The sequence below is a fragment of the Hipposideros armiger genome, unplaced genomic scaffold, assembly GCF_001890085.2.
Source record: "Hipposideros armiger isolate ML-2016 unplaced genomic scaffold, ASM189008v1 scaffold_199, whole genome shotgun sequence".
In the NCBI taxonomy this organism is placed as follows: Eukaryota; Metazoa; Chordata; class Mammalia; order Chiroptera; family Hipposideridae; genus Hipposideros; species Hipposideros armiger.
The window spans coordinates 2,231,335-2,246,310 of NW_017731549.1; the positions used below are offsets into that span (position 1 = coordinate 2,231,335).

General features: G+C 36.0%; 1 protein-coding gene across 1 annotated transcript in view; it reads left to right on the top strand.

Moving 5' to 3' along the window:
* NAV3 (neuron navigator 3) overlaps positions 1 to 14,976 on the top strand; it is an 819,162-nt gene that overhangs the window by 576,400 nt on the left and 227,786 nt on the right. Inside the window, exons 5-6 of the mRNA XM_019653202.1 lie at positions 4,624 to 4,696; positions 7,165 to 7,348. Of these exons, the coding sequence (XP_019508747.1) occupies positions 4,624 to 4,696; positions 7,165 to 7,348 (257 nt within the window). The remainder of the gene's footprint in view (positions 1 to 4,623; positions 4,697 to 7,164; positions 7,349 to 14,976) is intronic.

Here is a 14,976-nt window from a genome sequence, read left to right on the forward strand (position 1 = left end):
GCCTCCTCAAAGAACCACATCAAAATTACAACAAAGCTACAGAACAATCACCGCTGAGAACTGCCTGAAGTCTAGCTGAACAGAAGTCCTATAATTGAAAACATACAGAAGAACCCACATCGAGACTGGTAGGAGGGGCCGAGATGCAGAATAGGCTGGTCCCATGCCTGCATGTGGCAGTTAAAAATCAGGAAGGATATCTTGGCTGCAGAGGTCTTGCCAGAGGAACAAGGGGTCCATCCCAGCCCTATACCAGGCCCCCCAGCCTAGGGTTCTATGCTGAGGAGAGAAGTCCCCATAACTTCTGGCTGTGAAAACCAGTGGAGATTGTGGTTGAGTGAGATGGAGGGTGGCTGCACTCCCAGGAGTTCCCCTTAAAAGGCCTGTGCACAGACTTACTTGCTGATAGACTCTCTCACTCTGAGTCCCCATGCTGGGACAGCCGCTTGAAAGGCATCAGGGTCAGATGGCGAATTGTCTGGCTTCAGGGAGAGGGCTGAAGAAGTGGTTTTCCCCCAGACAGAAGTGCTGACAGAATCCATTATTTCTCTGTTGAGCTTCTTCCTCTCTCAGTGTGCAGACACACGAGACCACCATAATTGAGTCTTCAACCTAGCTAACACTTTTTGCCCCACCATCATGATTCCCTGAGACCCCACCCCACCCAAATTGAAGGACCACTCAAGCCACTTCCAGTGGCTTTTCAATACAAGCAGCCTGTCTTGGCTGATGCTGCAGACTTTCCTAAAATCTTTTGAAAGTTCACAAAACCCTAACAAGCAGCATCTGGCTAAGGTGAACCCTATATCTCATGATGAGCAGCCCCAAGCTCAGCACTAACAGCAGCCAACCTTGGTTCACAGGTTGGCCAATCTCAGGCACCTCTAAACCCTGTGAAGGTGACAGCCATCTATGGATTACTTTTTTACTCATGTCAGGGGCCCTGGACAGGGCACAAACATTAGCTGAACTTGGCTTGTGGCAGGGTCTGTCCTAAGAGGCCACGTGGCTGGCACATCTGGTGGCCAGCTTCAGACCAAGGTGGAGCACCATCCAGGTACCTCCATGGGCAACATACCAGAAGGGTAGACTGGGCAGGTACCAGAGACCTGCTAAAGTGAATCCTGCTCTGTAGGGTCAGTCCCTGTATAACAGCCCCTCCACTGTAGTCACAGCCAGTCCTCACAGCAATTAGCCTGAGGGTCAGTCCCTCCCACTGATGTGCAAAGAGCAACCAAGTCTAAATATAACAGGAGGGCACACACAACCCACTCAAGGGACACACCTGCAGCACCTGGCTGAGGTGACCAGGGAGTCTCTGCTACTGGATCCCACAGGACACCTACTACATAAGGCCACAAACACAGGAAGGCAGTCAAAATGGGGAGACAAAAAAAACATATCCCAAGTGAAAGAACAGAACAAAGCTCCAGAAAAAGAATTAAACAAAATAAAGACAAGCAGTCTACCAGATGCACAATTATAATAAGCATGCTCAATGATCTCAGGGAGAACTTCAAGAAAGAGATAGAAAACAAAGGAGAACCAGTCAGAAATGAACAATACAATAACTGAAATAAAGAATACATTAGTGAGAATCAACAGTAGATTAGATGAAGTAGAGGTTCAAATCAGTGAATAGGAAGTTAAGATAGCAGAAAACATCCAGTCAGAAAAGCAGAAAGAAAAAAAAGAATACAAAAAAATGAGAACAGTTTAAGGTGCCTCTGGGCTAACATTAAGTGTATCACCTTTTACGTTACTGGGATACCTGAAAGAGGAGAGAGAGAACAAGGAATTGAAAACCTATTTGAAGAAATAAGGATGGAAAACTTTCCTAATCTAGTAAGAGACAGAGACATACAAGCCCAAGAAGTGCAGAGAGTCCTAAGCTAGATGAAGCAGGAAACCCACACCAAGACACATCATAATTAAAATGCCAAAGGTTAAAGACAGAGAGAATTTTAAAAACATCAAAAGAAAAGCAGATAGTTACCTCCAAGGAAGCATCCATAAGACTGTCAGCTGATTTCTCAAAAGAAACCTTGCAGGCCAGGAGGGATTGGCATGAAATATTCCAAGTGATGAAAAGCAAGAACCTACATGCAAGATTGCTCTACTCAGCAAAGCTATCATTTAGAATCGAAGAGCTTCACAGACAAGAAAAAGCTAAAGAAGTTCTTTACCACCAAACCAGTTTTACAAGAAATGTTACAGGGATTTCTTTAAGAAGAAGAAGAAAAAAATAAAAAATATGAATAATAAAATGGCAATAACTGCATACTTATAAACAATTACTTTAAATGTAAATGGATTAAATGTTCCAATCAAAAGATAGGGTAGCTGAATGGATAAGAAAATAAGACCTTTACAGGTGTTGCCTACAAGAGACTCACTTCAGATCCACAAACTGAAAGTAAAGGGATGAAAAAATATTTCATGAAAATGAAAACAAACAAAAAAGCTGAAGTAGCAATACTTACACTAGACAAAATAGACTTTAAAACAAAGGTTATAACAAGAGACAAAGAAGGATGCAGTGATCCTACTTCTGGGTATTTATTTGAAGAAACCCAAAACGCTGCTTTGAAGGGACATGTGCATCCATATGTTCATTGCAGCATTATTTACAATAGCTAAGATATGGAAGCAACCTAAGTGTCCATCAACAGATGAATGTATAAACAAGAGGTGGTGCATATATACAATGGAATAGTACTCAGCCATAAAGAATGAAATCTTGCCATCTGCAACAATATGGATGGACCTGGAGGGTTTTGTGCTGAGCCGAGTATGTCAGACAGAGAACAAATGTCGTATGATTTCACTTATATGTGAAATCTAAAGAACAAAATAAACAAAACAGAAACAAACACAGAGATACAGAAAATATTTTAATGGTTGGAAGCTGGGAGGGAGAGTGAGGGGTAGGTGAAAAATGGGAAGGGATTAAGAAGTACAAATTAGTAGTTGCAAAATAGTGATGGGATATAAAGCATAGGGAATAAAATATAGTCAATGATATTGTTATGTGTATGGTTGGCCAGATGGGTACTACAGATATCGGGGTGATCACTTTGTAAATTATACAAATGCCTAATCAACTGTATTGTACACTGGAAAATAGTACAACATTTTATGTCAACTGTAATTGAAAAATAAAGTGATTATTTAAAGAAAAATAAAAGCACTTTGAGTGTCTATAGTAGAAATACAGGCTGCCTCATTTCTTCTTTCCTCCTTCTTTCCTTATATAATCATATTTTCTAGTAGCAAAGTGAAATGTGAAGAAGAGAAAGAATTTGAAGTACATATATTTCAGCACCATAGCCTTACTGGATCTTCAGATGCCAATTGGCAAAACAAAATCTGTTTAGCCATGTTGTATTCAGCATCTTTAATCTATTATTTTCTCAGTAGAATAATTTCAGTGAAACTTACTTCAAAATGAAGCAATGTAAAAGTGAATTTCTCAAAGCAAATGTATTTACCTTGGCTGCAGTCATTTTCAAGCAAAGAGCATCTCATTAAATATCACTACTTTAATTTTACACAAAATTACATTTTAAAAAAGAGCATAAATAGTTGTCCGTTTTTATGAGGAAAGATTCTTGAATCTCTTTTTTCTTTTTATTTATTTTGAGACATTTGACTTTACTATGAAGTTAAGCTAGAGAGAACATTGGCAGAACTTTGTATGTCCTCATACGTAGCTTTTGGTGACAATTTAATGGAACAGAAAACAATATCTCGTCAAGTATTAGCTATAAATCTCCTACTTAAGAATTCAAGATTTATAGAATACCAAAAAATCCCAGGGAGGTGATTCATGCAGAACTGGAATATTCAGGTTGCTTACACTCCTAAAAAAAAAGTCTTAGATGTTTAACTTTGCTTTATAACATCATGGCCGATATTGAAATAAACCTTTGAATTGACATAAATCAGTCATTTGTTGTTGTTGTTCTTGTTTGTCACACTTTGTTGTTACAAGCTGGTATTCCTATTGTAACTATTTAAAAGCCATGGTATCACTCTTTTGAATTACAAAGGGAATACCTATATTTAATCTGAGAATTACTCAACTGTACAAATGCAAACACAGTTTTAAAAATAAAGCCTTGCTATAGTCTAGCATGAAAATATGCTTGATTTATTTCATGTTGTATCAAATCTTTGCCCGTCTGATTTATCTTCCAGCATGCTTATCAGATATTACTGGGTGAATCTCAATTACCCATATCCCAACATTCTAAGATACACAAGCAACTGTCTCCTCCTGTATGAATGATTTACTTGAGACTCATTTGTGAAGCTGTCTCTTTTATGGATCATAAAAATCTGGTTTTATGTTAAGTAGGTGGTTTGCTAATCTGTTAGAATGCCACTCTTGATAAGGCCTTTATGAATTGTTTGTAAGTACAGAACCGGACAATGCAAGCTTTATATTCGTTTTGCAATTAGCCAAAATAATTCTAGTAAAACTCTGGTAAAGATCTCTAGTATGAAATGAATGTAAAGTATTCATTCTTTCTTTATCTTTCTCTCTGGTTTTATTCTAGTTCATTTATTTATTCAAAAGCAATCCTCTAAGTTGCTTTTTCACTGCTTTTCATGTTACAGATTGAAAATGTTGATGTCTGCCTTAGTTTTCTAGCAGCCAGAGGAGTAAATGTTCAAGGTCTATCTGCTGAAGGTAAGAAAAAGCACAATTGTCACAAATGATATCCGAATTTATAAAACATTTTTTTCATAATGCAAGAAACGTTCAGTGGGAATGCTTAGCTCCTTAATACAAGAAGGGAAATCAATAAAGTTTCTACAATAGTAGAAACATAAATGCAATGGTTATCAGTGTATGCTTGAATTATTTAGATATGTTCCATATTTTGCCAAATTGCTCTTTACATGATTGAGTTTATGGGAGGGGGGCAGATTAACATCTTTATGTTATTACCAGTGTCTAATATTTTTAGTCTTAAGTAGAGGAATGTATGGATAGATGGGTAATGCTGGAAAATATATGGACCTAAATACAGGTAACAAGAGTAAAATTAATGCTCAGGTATTTTATCTATAACATTTCTGTAATATGATCAAGTTTGCAGTCCTAGTTTAAATATTTGGTAAGTTTAAAGAAGTTATCATGAGCTCTTAAATAATTAGCACTAACAGTATTTAATAACTGTTATATGTAAAAGCTTTAAAATCATTAAAGGTTTAAAAGATCATCACTAAAATTGAAATATAGAAAAGTAGAAAAATACTGAACTACTTTTATCATTTTCCTCGGAACCTTTTTCTTCTGCATGTATATTTTAGAAAAAAAAAATAAGTGGTGTTATCAAAAACCAATTGCTAACATTATGAAATAGCAGGTTCTTTCAGACCTGCATCAACAACTGCTTTTAGTTAGAATATTGTATATGAAAGAATTCTGCTAGCTATTGTTAAACATTTTGACTATTTAGTTTGATTAATATTTCTACTACAATGAATTTGCTCTGAAAACCCTTTTCCCCCACAGATACTAGAGATATTAGATAATGGTCAGGTTTTTAAATGTTGCTATCTTTGGAAAAAGAGGAATTCTGTGGCTTCTGAAACATAATCAACATTTAGTAGAATTATTGATTTTTCCCAGTTTTTTTCTATATTTAAATTTTATTTTACATTTGTATCATTTATATTTATATTTTATAATGTATAATATTAAATTACACATTTTGTGGCTCAAACCTAACTGGTGGTTCTGTTACTTAGAATAAAATTCCCCCAGGATAATATTTTACTTCCTATGTGGTTGTAAGCAGGCAAAAAATGCTACCATTTGTTTTGATTTTTTATGTCTCTTCCTTCTCACATGACATTTTTATTAAAATAAACCTTTTGAATTTTATTTATCTTCTAAAAATATATGAATGCTCAAAACGATTTTCTCAATTAGTGAAACATGCATAGTAATAAAACAAGAAATTTTTTTAAACTTTTTTATGATCATTCACGTTCATGGGAGAAAATGAATACTTTCTCACTGTAGCCTCATATAGATCAAGCCAACTCTTTTATCATATGGCAACTCTCAGGAAGGTTTGGAGGAAATAAAAAGAAGAAAAACTAAGTGCCTCATTTTGTATGAATAAATTCACTGCATAGTTTGTGTGGCATTTGGAACCATCAGAGAGCAAGAAATATAGTTTATTAATGTTCCTAAACTTCAAAAAGGAGACATAAAACCTTGACTTTGCAGGAGAATGTATTTTATTGCCAATAGCATGTTTTATTTAAAATGTGATTACAAGCTGCATAACCTTGTTTCAAGCTTTACTTCCATCTCTTTTCCTAATTTTAAAAACTATAACTGCAAGAGAAAAAGCTAGACTCTGCTTGCAGCATTCTTTGTGCACTTAATTTTTTGATCACTATTAGAAAAACTTACACAGGAGACCATGTGTTGGAACTAGGATTTCCATTTCCATGTATTCAATTATGTTATCTAAAGTCATGAGTAAGTTGATCTTATTATTTATTGATACATAACAAGAATTAAAAATAAAGGAATTGAAGCATTAAAAATGGATACCTATGATGTACTCTGCTTTATATATGTGTGTATACACACATCTATATTTTAATAAACTGTCTGGTGGGTGATTTGAAGGAGTGTTGACTGCTATAAATTCAGTTGCTATTATGAGGTGCACCCACACCATCAGTATTTATAACACAGGACAACTCACATTTTAAGTGGCTTTCTATGGCTCATAGCCACCACTATGCTGGTAACAGCTGTGTGTATTTGTTAGGGAGGCAAAGTGATAAATCAAATGATTAGAACAGGATTGAGAGTCTTTCCATTTCCAAGAAGAAGCTAAGTCTAGAAAAATTGTAGTTCAAGGTAAACAAAGAGGATCACTCAAGTCAACTTTGTTCTCTGTCCCCTCCATCCCTTCTTTCTCTCTCGTCTCTGAAATTCCAAGCTATTTGGAAATGTTAGCATGTTTCAGTTCTTATTTGCTTGAATGTGGGACCAAGAGAATCAAGTTGCAGTTCTATCTTCAGAGAGTTAGTCTACGAGAGTGGCACCTAGAATTTCACTTGTGAAAAACAAAACAAAATATTCATTTTATATGATACTGTTTTTATATTTTCCCTTTGATACAGAAATAAGAAATGGAAACTTAAAAGCCATTCTAGGACTGTTTTTTAGTTTGTCTCGCTACAAGCAGCAACAACACCATCAACAACAGTATTATCAGTCCTTGGTGGAACTTCAGCAGCGGGTCACTCACGCGTCTCCTCAGGCCGAAGCCAGTCAGGCCAAAACCCAGCAAGATATGCAGTCCAGGTAAGGGAGGGAAACAAGGGATGTGTTTAAAATTAATTTGTCCATATGCAACTTGTGTTTAATAAATTAGTGTTTGCGATTTTGAGAACTATTTTTATGCAGTTCTATCAATGTGACTTGCTTATTGGACTAATATTATAGAAGTTAAAACCACTTTTCTTTTGGTTGCAATTTTTAGGTGCAATGTTTGTATTTGCTTTTTAAAGATGATTGTGTTTGTGTCTTTCTTGGAAGTAATATGGCAGTTACTGCCTTCTGCAAATTATTTTATTATTTAGAGCGTGTTATTGAGCCCGAGCCTTTAGTTGTGTAGTTATCTTTTGTTGGTACTTTTGATCAATTGAATCACCAAATCTCTCAAGAGTTTGAGGTCTGAAAAACATAGGTGTTTGAGTGTTTGGGAACATACCGTTTTTTGATGTGAGGTGGGTGTGTGTGTGTGTTGTGTGTGTGTGTGTGTATTTATATACACACATAAATATGTTTGTCAGACTTGAGTCTTTTGGTACATGTAGACACAGCCTGGGGTGAGGTGCTAAAAAATCATGGCAACTTCCTTCCCTCTTCCGTTCCTGCTGTTTTTTGTTTGTTTTCCAATTTGGAGTTATATTACTCAGGGTTTAAGCAAGAGAAGCAGAACCAGTACAAGATATATATTAAGAGATTGATTGTGAAGGATTGGTTTACATGTTCCTGGGTGGTTAGGCCAACCTAAAATCCTTAGGTGGCCTGGCAAAGAAGGACAGGCTGAAACTGAGCCCTAACTGCTATCCACAAGTCAAATTGCTTTTTAAGGAATCCTCAATCCTGCTTTGAAAATCTTTCAAGTGATGAATTCAGTCCCACCCAGATTGTCTAGGATAATCTCCTTATTTAAAAGTCAACTGCTATGTTGACTTTAACCACATCCACAAAATACTTTCACAACACCTAGACTAGCGTTTGATTGAGTAAATAGACTGAATAAACCCAGCCAAGCTGACAAATCAAAAAATGATCACAGAATGAAATTAACAAGTTGCACGAAAACTGCTCATTTGTTCCTAGCCAATGACCAAGGAATCAGACAGTTAGCTCTACTCCATAAATAGCTATGATTATTTTTCTTAAGGAGGGAGAATATACAATGTGAAAATACTCTCCATCATTTTTAAAAATATATACATGTATCAAACATATGTAAATATTTAAATTTTTCATCTTAGAAGCCAAGACTGAAACTTAATAATACTGAGTTTGCCTTGAGTTTGTTTTTGGTGATTAGCACTGATTCAAAAAGACAAAATAAAATTCCAAACTACATTTACAAACCACCTCCCCCCCACTATTGTCAAATATTTTTTAACAGTTCCGAAATCCTCTTCTCTTTCATCTGTCAACTTCATAGCTCTCACTTCATATTAAGCGATATTTCTTTTTCTGTATAACCATGTAAACTCTATTCCCTTTGGCAGATTTTACTAATTAGTGGATTATTAAATCAATTAAATCATTGTTTTACTGAAAAATATAGAGTATATTACAAAGTCTATGGAGCGATATTTGTTATTACTCAATAATGCAGATGTACTTCTGTTTAAGCTCATCTTGGCTTTTGTGATGTCAAGTGAAATTGTGCAGGAATCAGAGTGAAAAAAAATTTTCTACTGTGTAAGTTCTTTTGATTTCTTAAGGATAGAGAGGGGAGAAAAAAGGAAATATCTTTTTTTAATTTTTTTGTATTTTATGGGGGGATGGTTTGTAGAAAGAGATCTAGATTTTGAAAACTGCCAGAAATAATATCTCCTAGAGTTTGTTTAAAGCTATCTGAATTGACAAGAAGCAAGAATAGTAGCTGAAAAAATATAGGAAGTAAAGTGTTATTATACAAAGCATGTTGACTCTGGAAGTGATATGGAATATCATTTGTCATTAATTTCCCTCATTCTATTTCTGTATCTGCCATGTGCAATTTCTTGCCCAAAAATCTCTCAGTGGTTATGACCCTTTTGGACAGATATTATATTTTATTTTTCCTATTCTCCCTGGATATGCATGGCCGTTCAGAAACAGTATTATATTTTAAAATATAGAGCTGTATATATTAGTCATGGTCATATTACGCCATTTTGGGGAATGCTGCCTTATTTTTTTCATTGAAAGGTTATGAAAAGTATTCTTTTCACCAGTGTCCTTTAAGATTGAGATACTCTTAAATAAGGTTTCTTCTGATAAATTGGATTTAATTACTTTTTGGATTAATAATTAATAAATGTAGAGTACTTGCTATATTAAATGTAGTACGTAGGACACTGGCATAGAGGAGTCTTAATTTTAATAATGTTTATTATATGTTTTGGAGAATATTATATTCCAGACATTAATATTTCCATTTGTATAGATTTGGTATCACGAAATAGTCTATGAATTAGAATTTATGTGGACTTACATATAATAATCAATATACTGCAGCATTTTTCAAAAGCCTTTATTGATACTATACATAGGGAAAGAATACAGTGTCTTTATAATGGAACCAAGATAATTAATTCAGAAAAAGAATTCCGGTGACACATTTATCTTCATTTGCTTCAGATGTGAGTCATACATCATGATTTATGGACTCTTTCTATTGATTCCAAAGCTCTTTCCAAGGAAATAGTGTAAATGACTAGTTGCTGTACTATTCTGGATAGTTAGCCAGAAATTGTTCTTGTATTTTGCTTTGTAGATTAATAAAAAAGAAAAAAATTAGGTCATATGTTTTAGTTCAGTGTGAGTGTTTTTGATATGTTTTCTTTGTTTATTTAAAATAAATTGGCATAACTGTATATATTTGCACAATATGTATTTTATACATTAAGAATTGCTAATTTGGTTTTGCTCTTTTGAAAACAACTCCAAATGTTTTCAATCAATTTGAACATTTTTTATGTACACAGACATTTTGATCTAAAAGTTAGCAAGTAAAACACACAAGAGAGGAGAAAGGAAAGTGTGGACCCAGAGGAATAGAGCGTGGGGAACAAACTCTCCCCTCCTGGCCTCTCAGCTTCCTGTCCACTCCTGTGTGCTTGCGTTTGTGCGTGGGTGTGTCCTGTTGCAGTAGCGACTAGAGCTCTGCTTATTAAGAGCTCACCCCTAGCATCAGACTGCCGGCACTTGGATCCATTGTAAGCACTTCCAGTTGGGTAACCTTGGACAACTTACCCAACCTCTCTGTGCTTCAGGGTCTCAGTTGTTAAAAGGGAATAAAAAATGGCACCAACCTCATGAGGTGCTTTTGAGGGTTCAGTGGGTCAGTACATATAAAACACTCTGAACATACCTGGCACCTTTTACTCCCCTGCTCAAGGCCTTGCAGTGGCTTCAAATAGCCCAGCCTTTCTGCCATCTTAGGAGATGTTCACTAGCCAATTCCTTTGCCTGGAATGCTCTTCCTCTGATAGCTGCTTGGCTAAATCTCTCACCTTCTAGTCAACTGCTCAAGTGCTGCCTTCTAACTGATGCTCACCTTGCCTACCATTTTAACACTGCTAGCTTCCCATTGTAGTATTTTGTTGTACTTTTTCTTTTTTCTGTAGCTTTAACCACCCTCTAACCTCTTTGAGTGACTTGTCTATTCCCTTTGCCCCCCTTTCCAAGGTTCCTGCGACTCCTGACACACATGTAGGTGTTGGAGTCCTCTTCCCATTGAGGACATGTGCCTTTCTCTTTTCCAGGAAACATAATTTCCTTCTGGGAGATTCACCCTGAAATTGGGATAGTTTACAGCTTTTCAGCCTGGGGCTATAAATCTTGTAAAGTATATAAGGAAGCTTAATTTAAGATGACAGGAAGGCACTGGTAATTTAAGCTCTCATGAGCCTGGCTTCAGTTAGTTGCTTAACTCAGCGCTGTGTTGTGACCTATAGTGTGCTCTTCAAATAAGTCAGTGAATCAATTAAGCTTTAAAGAAAAGAAAACAAGAAGGATATTTGTGAATCTTTTTAAAAAGCAGGATGTTTTTTTTAATGCCTAAAGAGAAATAATTGAAGGGAAACAAATTATTCTTTAATTAACAAGTTTTGGAAACCAAGCGGGTGTAATATTAAAAGAGTGTATTACACACACACGCACCTGCACACACACACACACACACACACACAGACACACACTCACACATACACTTTGTTTATGTTCTATGTTCCTAGTCCCTATTTAAAAAGCTTGACGGCCACTCATGCTTCTGTTGTTGTAGAGGAAGCCACATCTATATAGTTTGGGTTATTTTAAAGTCAGGAAAACATAGTTTGAATTCTGCCTTCCAGTTCCCAGTGGTGTGGCATTGGGCAAATACCAGTGTTCTTACCTCTATATTAAAATGATGATGACTGCCCCATTGGGTATTGAGAAGCCCACTTGAAATAATCTATATATAAAGTGCATCTTTAGCATAACACTTAGTGTGTAATAGACACACAAATAACTACTTTCATGTACCCTTCACCCACTTTAAGATCACATCGCATGCCTTAATGAAATATATTGACCCATATTAGAAACCTTCAGTCAACCTCAACACTTTTTCCTCGTTTCTCACTTTCTCTTGTGAAGTCTGTCCATTTCACTTCTAACTTTTATTAAATATGTAAAAGTAATTAAAAGTAATAATACCCTTAAAAATAACAGCCTAATCCTCAGACCCTTCCAAGCTCAGTCTGGCTACGCAGAGGTGATTTTAGGTATTTCCTTTAGTAGTTACTATCATATAACTGAATAAAACACTTCTACTATTAGTTTTTATTTATTAATTTTGTCATTATCTTTTGATTCACACACTCTTCCATCTCTCCCATCCCCCTTTAATGTAGTCAGCAAATATTTATTTAGCACTTATTATGTTCCAGGCACTCTTCTCAGCACTAGAGATACAGCAGAGGAAAAAATAAATTAAAGAATTCTTGCCCACTTGAAGCTTACATTGTAGTGATGGGGTACGAACAATGAAAAAATTATTAAAATATGTACCAGTAATTGGACAGCTGATAGTGGAGAAAAACAAATCAGAAAAGGGAAAATAAGGTGCAGAAGAGCCATATTTCTGCAAATTTAGATAGGGTTCTGAGGCAGGTTCTCGCTCAGATGATGACCTTGAGCAAAGGAGGCAAAAGAACTAGCTGTTTGATTATTTTGTGGTAGAGTGTTTCAGGCTGACAGAATGCAAGAGCTAAGAGCTTGAGGTGGAAGCTTGTCTGGTTTATTTCAAGCAGAGAACACATCCCAGTTGGGCTGAATCAGAGGAAAAAAGGCAGGAGAGTAAGATATAGTTCAGAGAAAGAGCACAGAGTCACTAGTATTACCCTACTACCATTGTAAGGACTTTCGATTTTAGTCCAGGAGTGATGGGAACCTATTGCATGCCATAAGGAGGGGCACAACAGGTAGATAAACCAAGGGCTCACTCTGGCTGCTGTGTTGAGAATAGATTGTAGTGGGGAAAAGGTGAAAGCAAGGAGTCATGGAGAAAAGCTTGGACTACCATGGTGAAAGTGGGGAGAGGAGGAAAAATTCCAAATATATTTTCAAGGTAGGGTCGAATTAGCTGACTGGCAGTAGGATTGGTAAACAGAGAGCAGACTAGAACGTTGTTATTATTAGCTGTCGAAAAGATGGTGTTTCCATTTACTGAAATGGAAAAGAATGTGGGAAGAGCAGGTTTGGGGGAGAAGGTCACGTATTTCCTTACCCACACATCAGTTTTGAAATGCTATTAAGTATATCTCAGTGCAGATAGTAAGGAGATAATTGGAATTGCAAGGCTGGATTTAAGGGACAAGTGCGGGCTAGACAAAAATTCTAGAAATATAAGTATAGAAATTATAAAAGCTATGAGACTAGACATGACAAAGTCATCAAAATCTGTGTATAGATGACGATATGAGGACTGAGGACAGGAGTCCGGAGCCCACCAGTATTCACAGACCAGGAAGATGGCAAGTAGAGGCAACTGAAAAGAGGCTGCCTCTTTTCAGTTTGTAATGTAGGATGAAAACCAGAACTCGTTTTCCTGCGAAGCAAGTGAAGGAAGTGTTCCAAGGCAGAGGGCTGGATCAATAGCAATAGTTTATATGGAGTCCCTGCTGTGTTCCAGTCACCATGCTAAGTACCTTATACACATTTTTTCAATCCTCACAACACCCTATGACGTACGCACTATTCTTAATCCTAGTTTTCAGATGAGGAAACTGGAAATGGAAAGATAATTAAATGGCATGAGGTTTCATGGTGACTGATTTATAAATTGAATCCAGACACCCTGGCCACAGAGTTTATGATTCTAACCATAGCCTATCTACATATCTCAACTGTATCAAACGTTGCACATAAGTGTGGTGAGTGCTGAGAACTGACCCATCCATGGATTCTGCACTGGAGACCTTGACATGAGATACTCCACTGGACTTGTGGCTGTGACACCTTGATTGGAATCTGTTCAATATAAAACAGGAGGGAGGAATTGGAGATAGTGAATCTAGACAGGGCTTTCTCGGAGTGCTACTAACGTTAAATTTCACTCTTTTCGTTCTTTTATTGGGTAGGTTTGCTACTTGAGATAGCACCTTTAATTCTTTCTGAATCAACTATAGAATATCTTTTGACATTCTATTTTGTAAGACATGGATATTTGCACATCTGTGTACTTTTCTCCCATCCACTAACCTCTGTCACTTTCATTTTTTATTAAGTTTCATAAAATTTACATTCTATTTTGTACACATATGATTCTTCCAAGTTGTTAGTATAAGTTGATTCCAAAAGTTTTCAAACCAATGGGGTGTTTATATATTGGCAATTATATATATATGTTCTGCATAATCAAGACATAAACTCTTATTCTTTCCTGTTCAAGGCTTTCCATGAATGTCTGTTGAAAGTTGATATTTGATTGAATGTAAGCATAAATTGGTAGTAACTTTAAAAAACGAGCCAGGGCTCATTTATGATGCCTTAGAGAGATCAGTCCAGGTAAACTGAGGACTGAAATACCTCTATGTCGGCGTTTGTTTTTTTTCTGGGATTATTCATGACTGTAGTTAAAATTGCTTCTCGTTTGTTTAGATGGTAATTTATTAGTTTGTTTATGTCTGGCCATGACTGGTCATCCATAGTGATTGACATGAACATTTGATAAGTCTCCCTTTTATTCAGAGCCCCGTCATTTTATCTGCAATTTGCTTGTCCCTTTGCCCTCCTTACTCTTCTAGACTTAGTCCTCTTCTCACCTGTATACTAGAAGACTTCCCTTATTATACCATTAACTGCCTTTATTTTCAGTTCTTCAAAATCTCTTGTCCATTTATGGCTCCTGTTTTCCTTGATGTTATGAACTTAAACCTTTATTATTCCTTTATCAACATGTTAGTGACATCACATTAGGGAGAAGAGAATATAATAAATAAGTTTGAGTCTCAGATGTCATGGACAGAATCACTCTTGGTTCTGATAACTTTACTTTTTTTTTTTTTTTTAACAAAATAAAAATCAATTAACTGAGCTTAGTTTCTCCAGGTAGAAAATGAAAACATCATAATTGTATTCTGTCGTTCCAAGGTGAGAATATAATATATATTTTAAAGTATTAGACTGAGTCCTAATTTAGATAACTT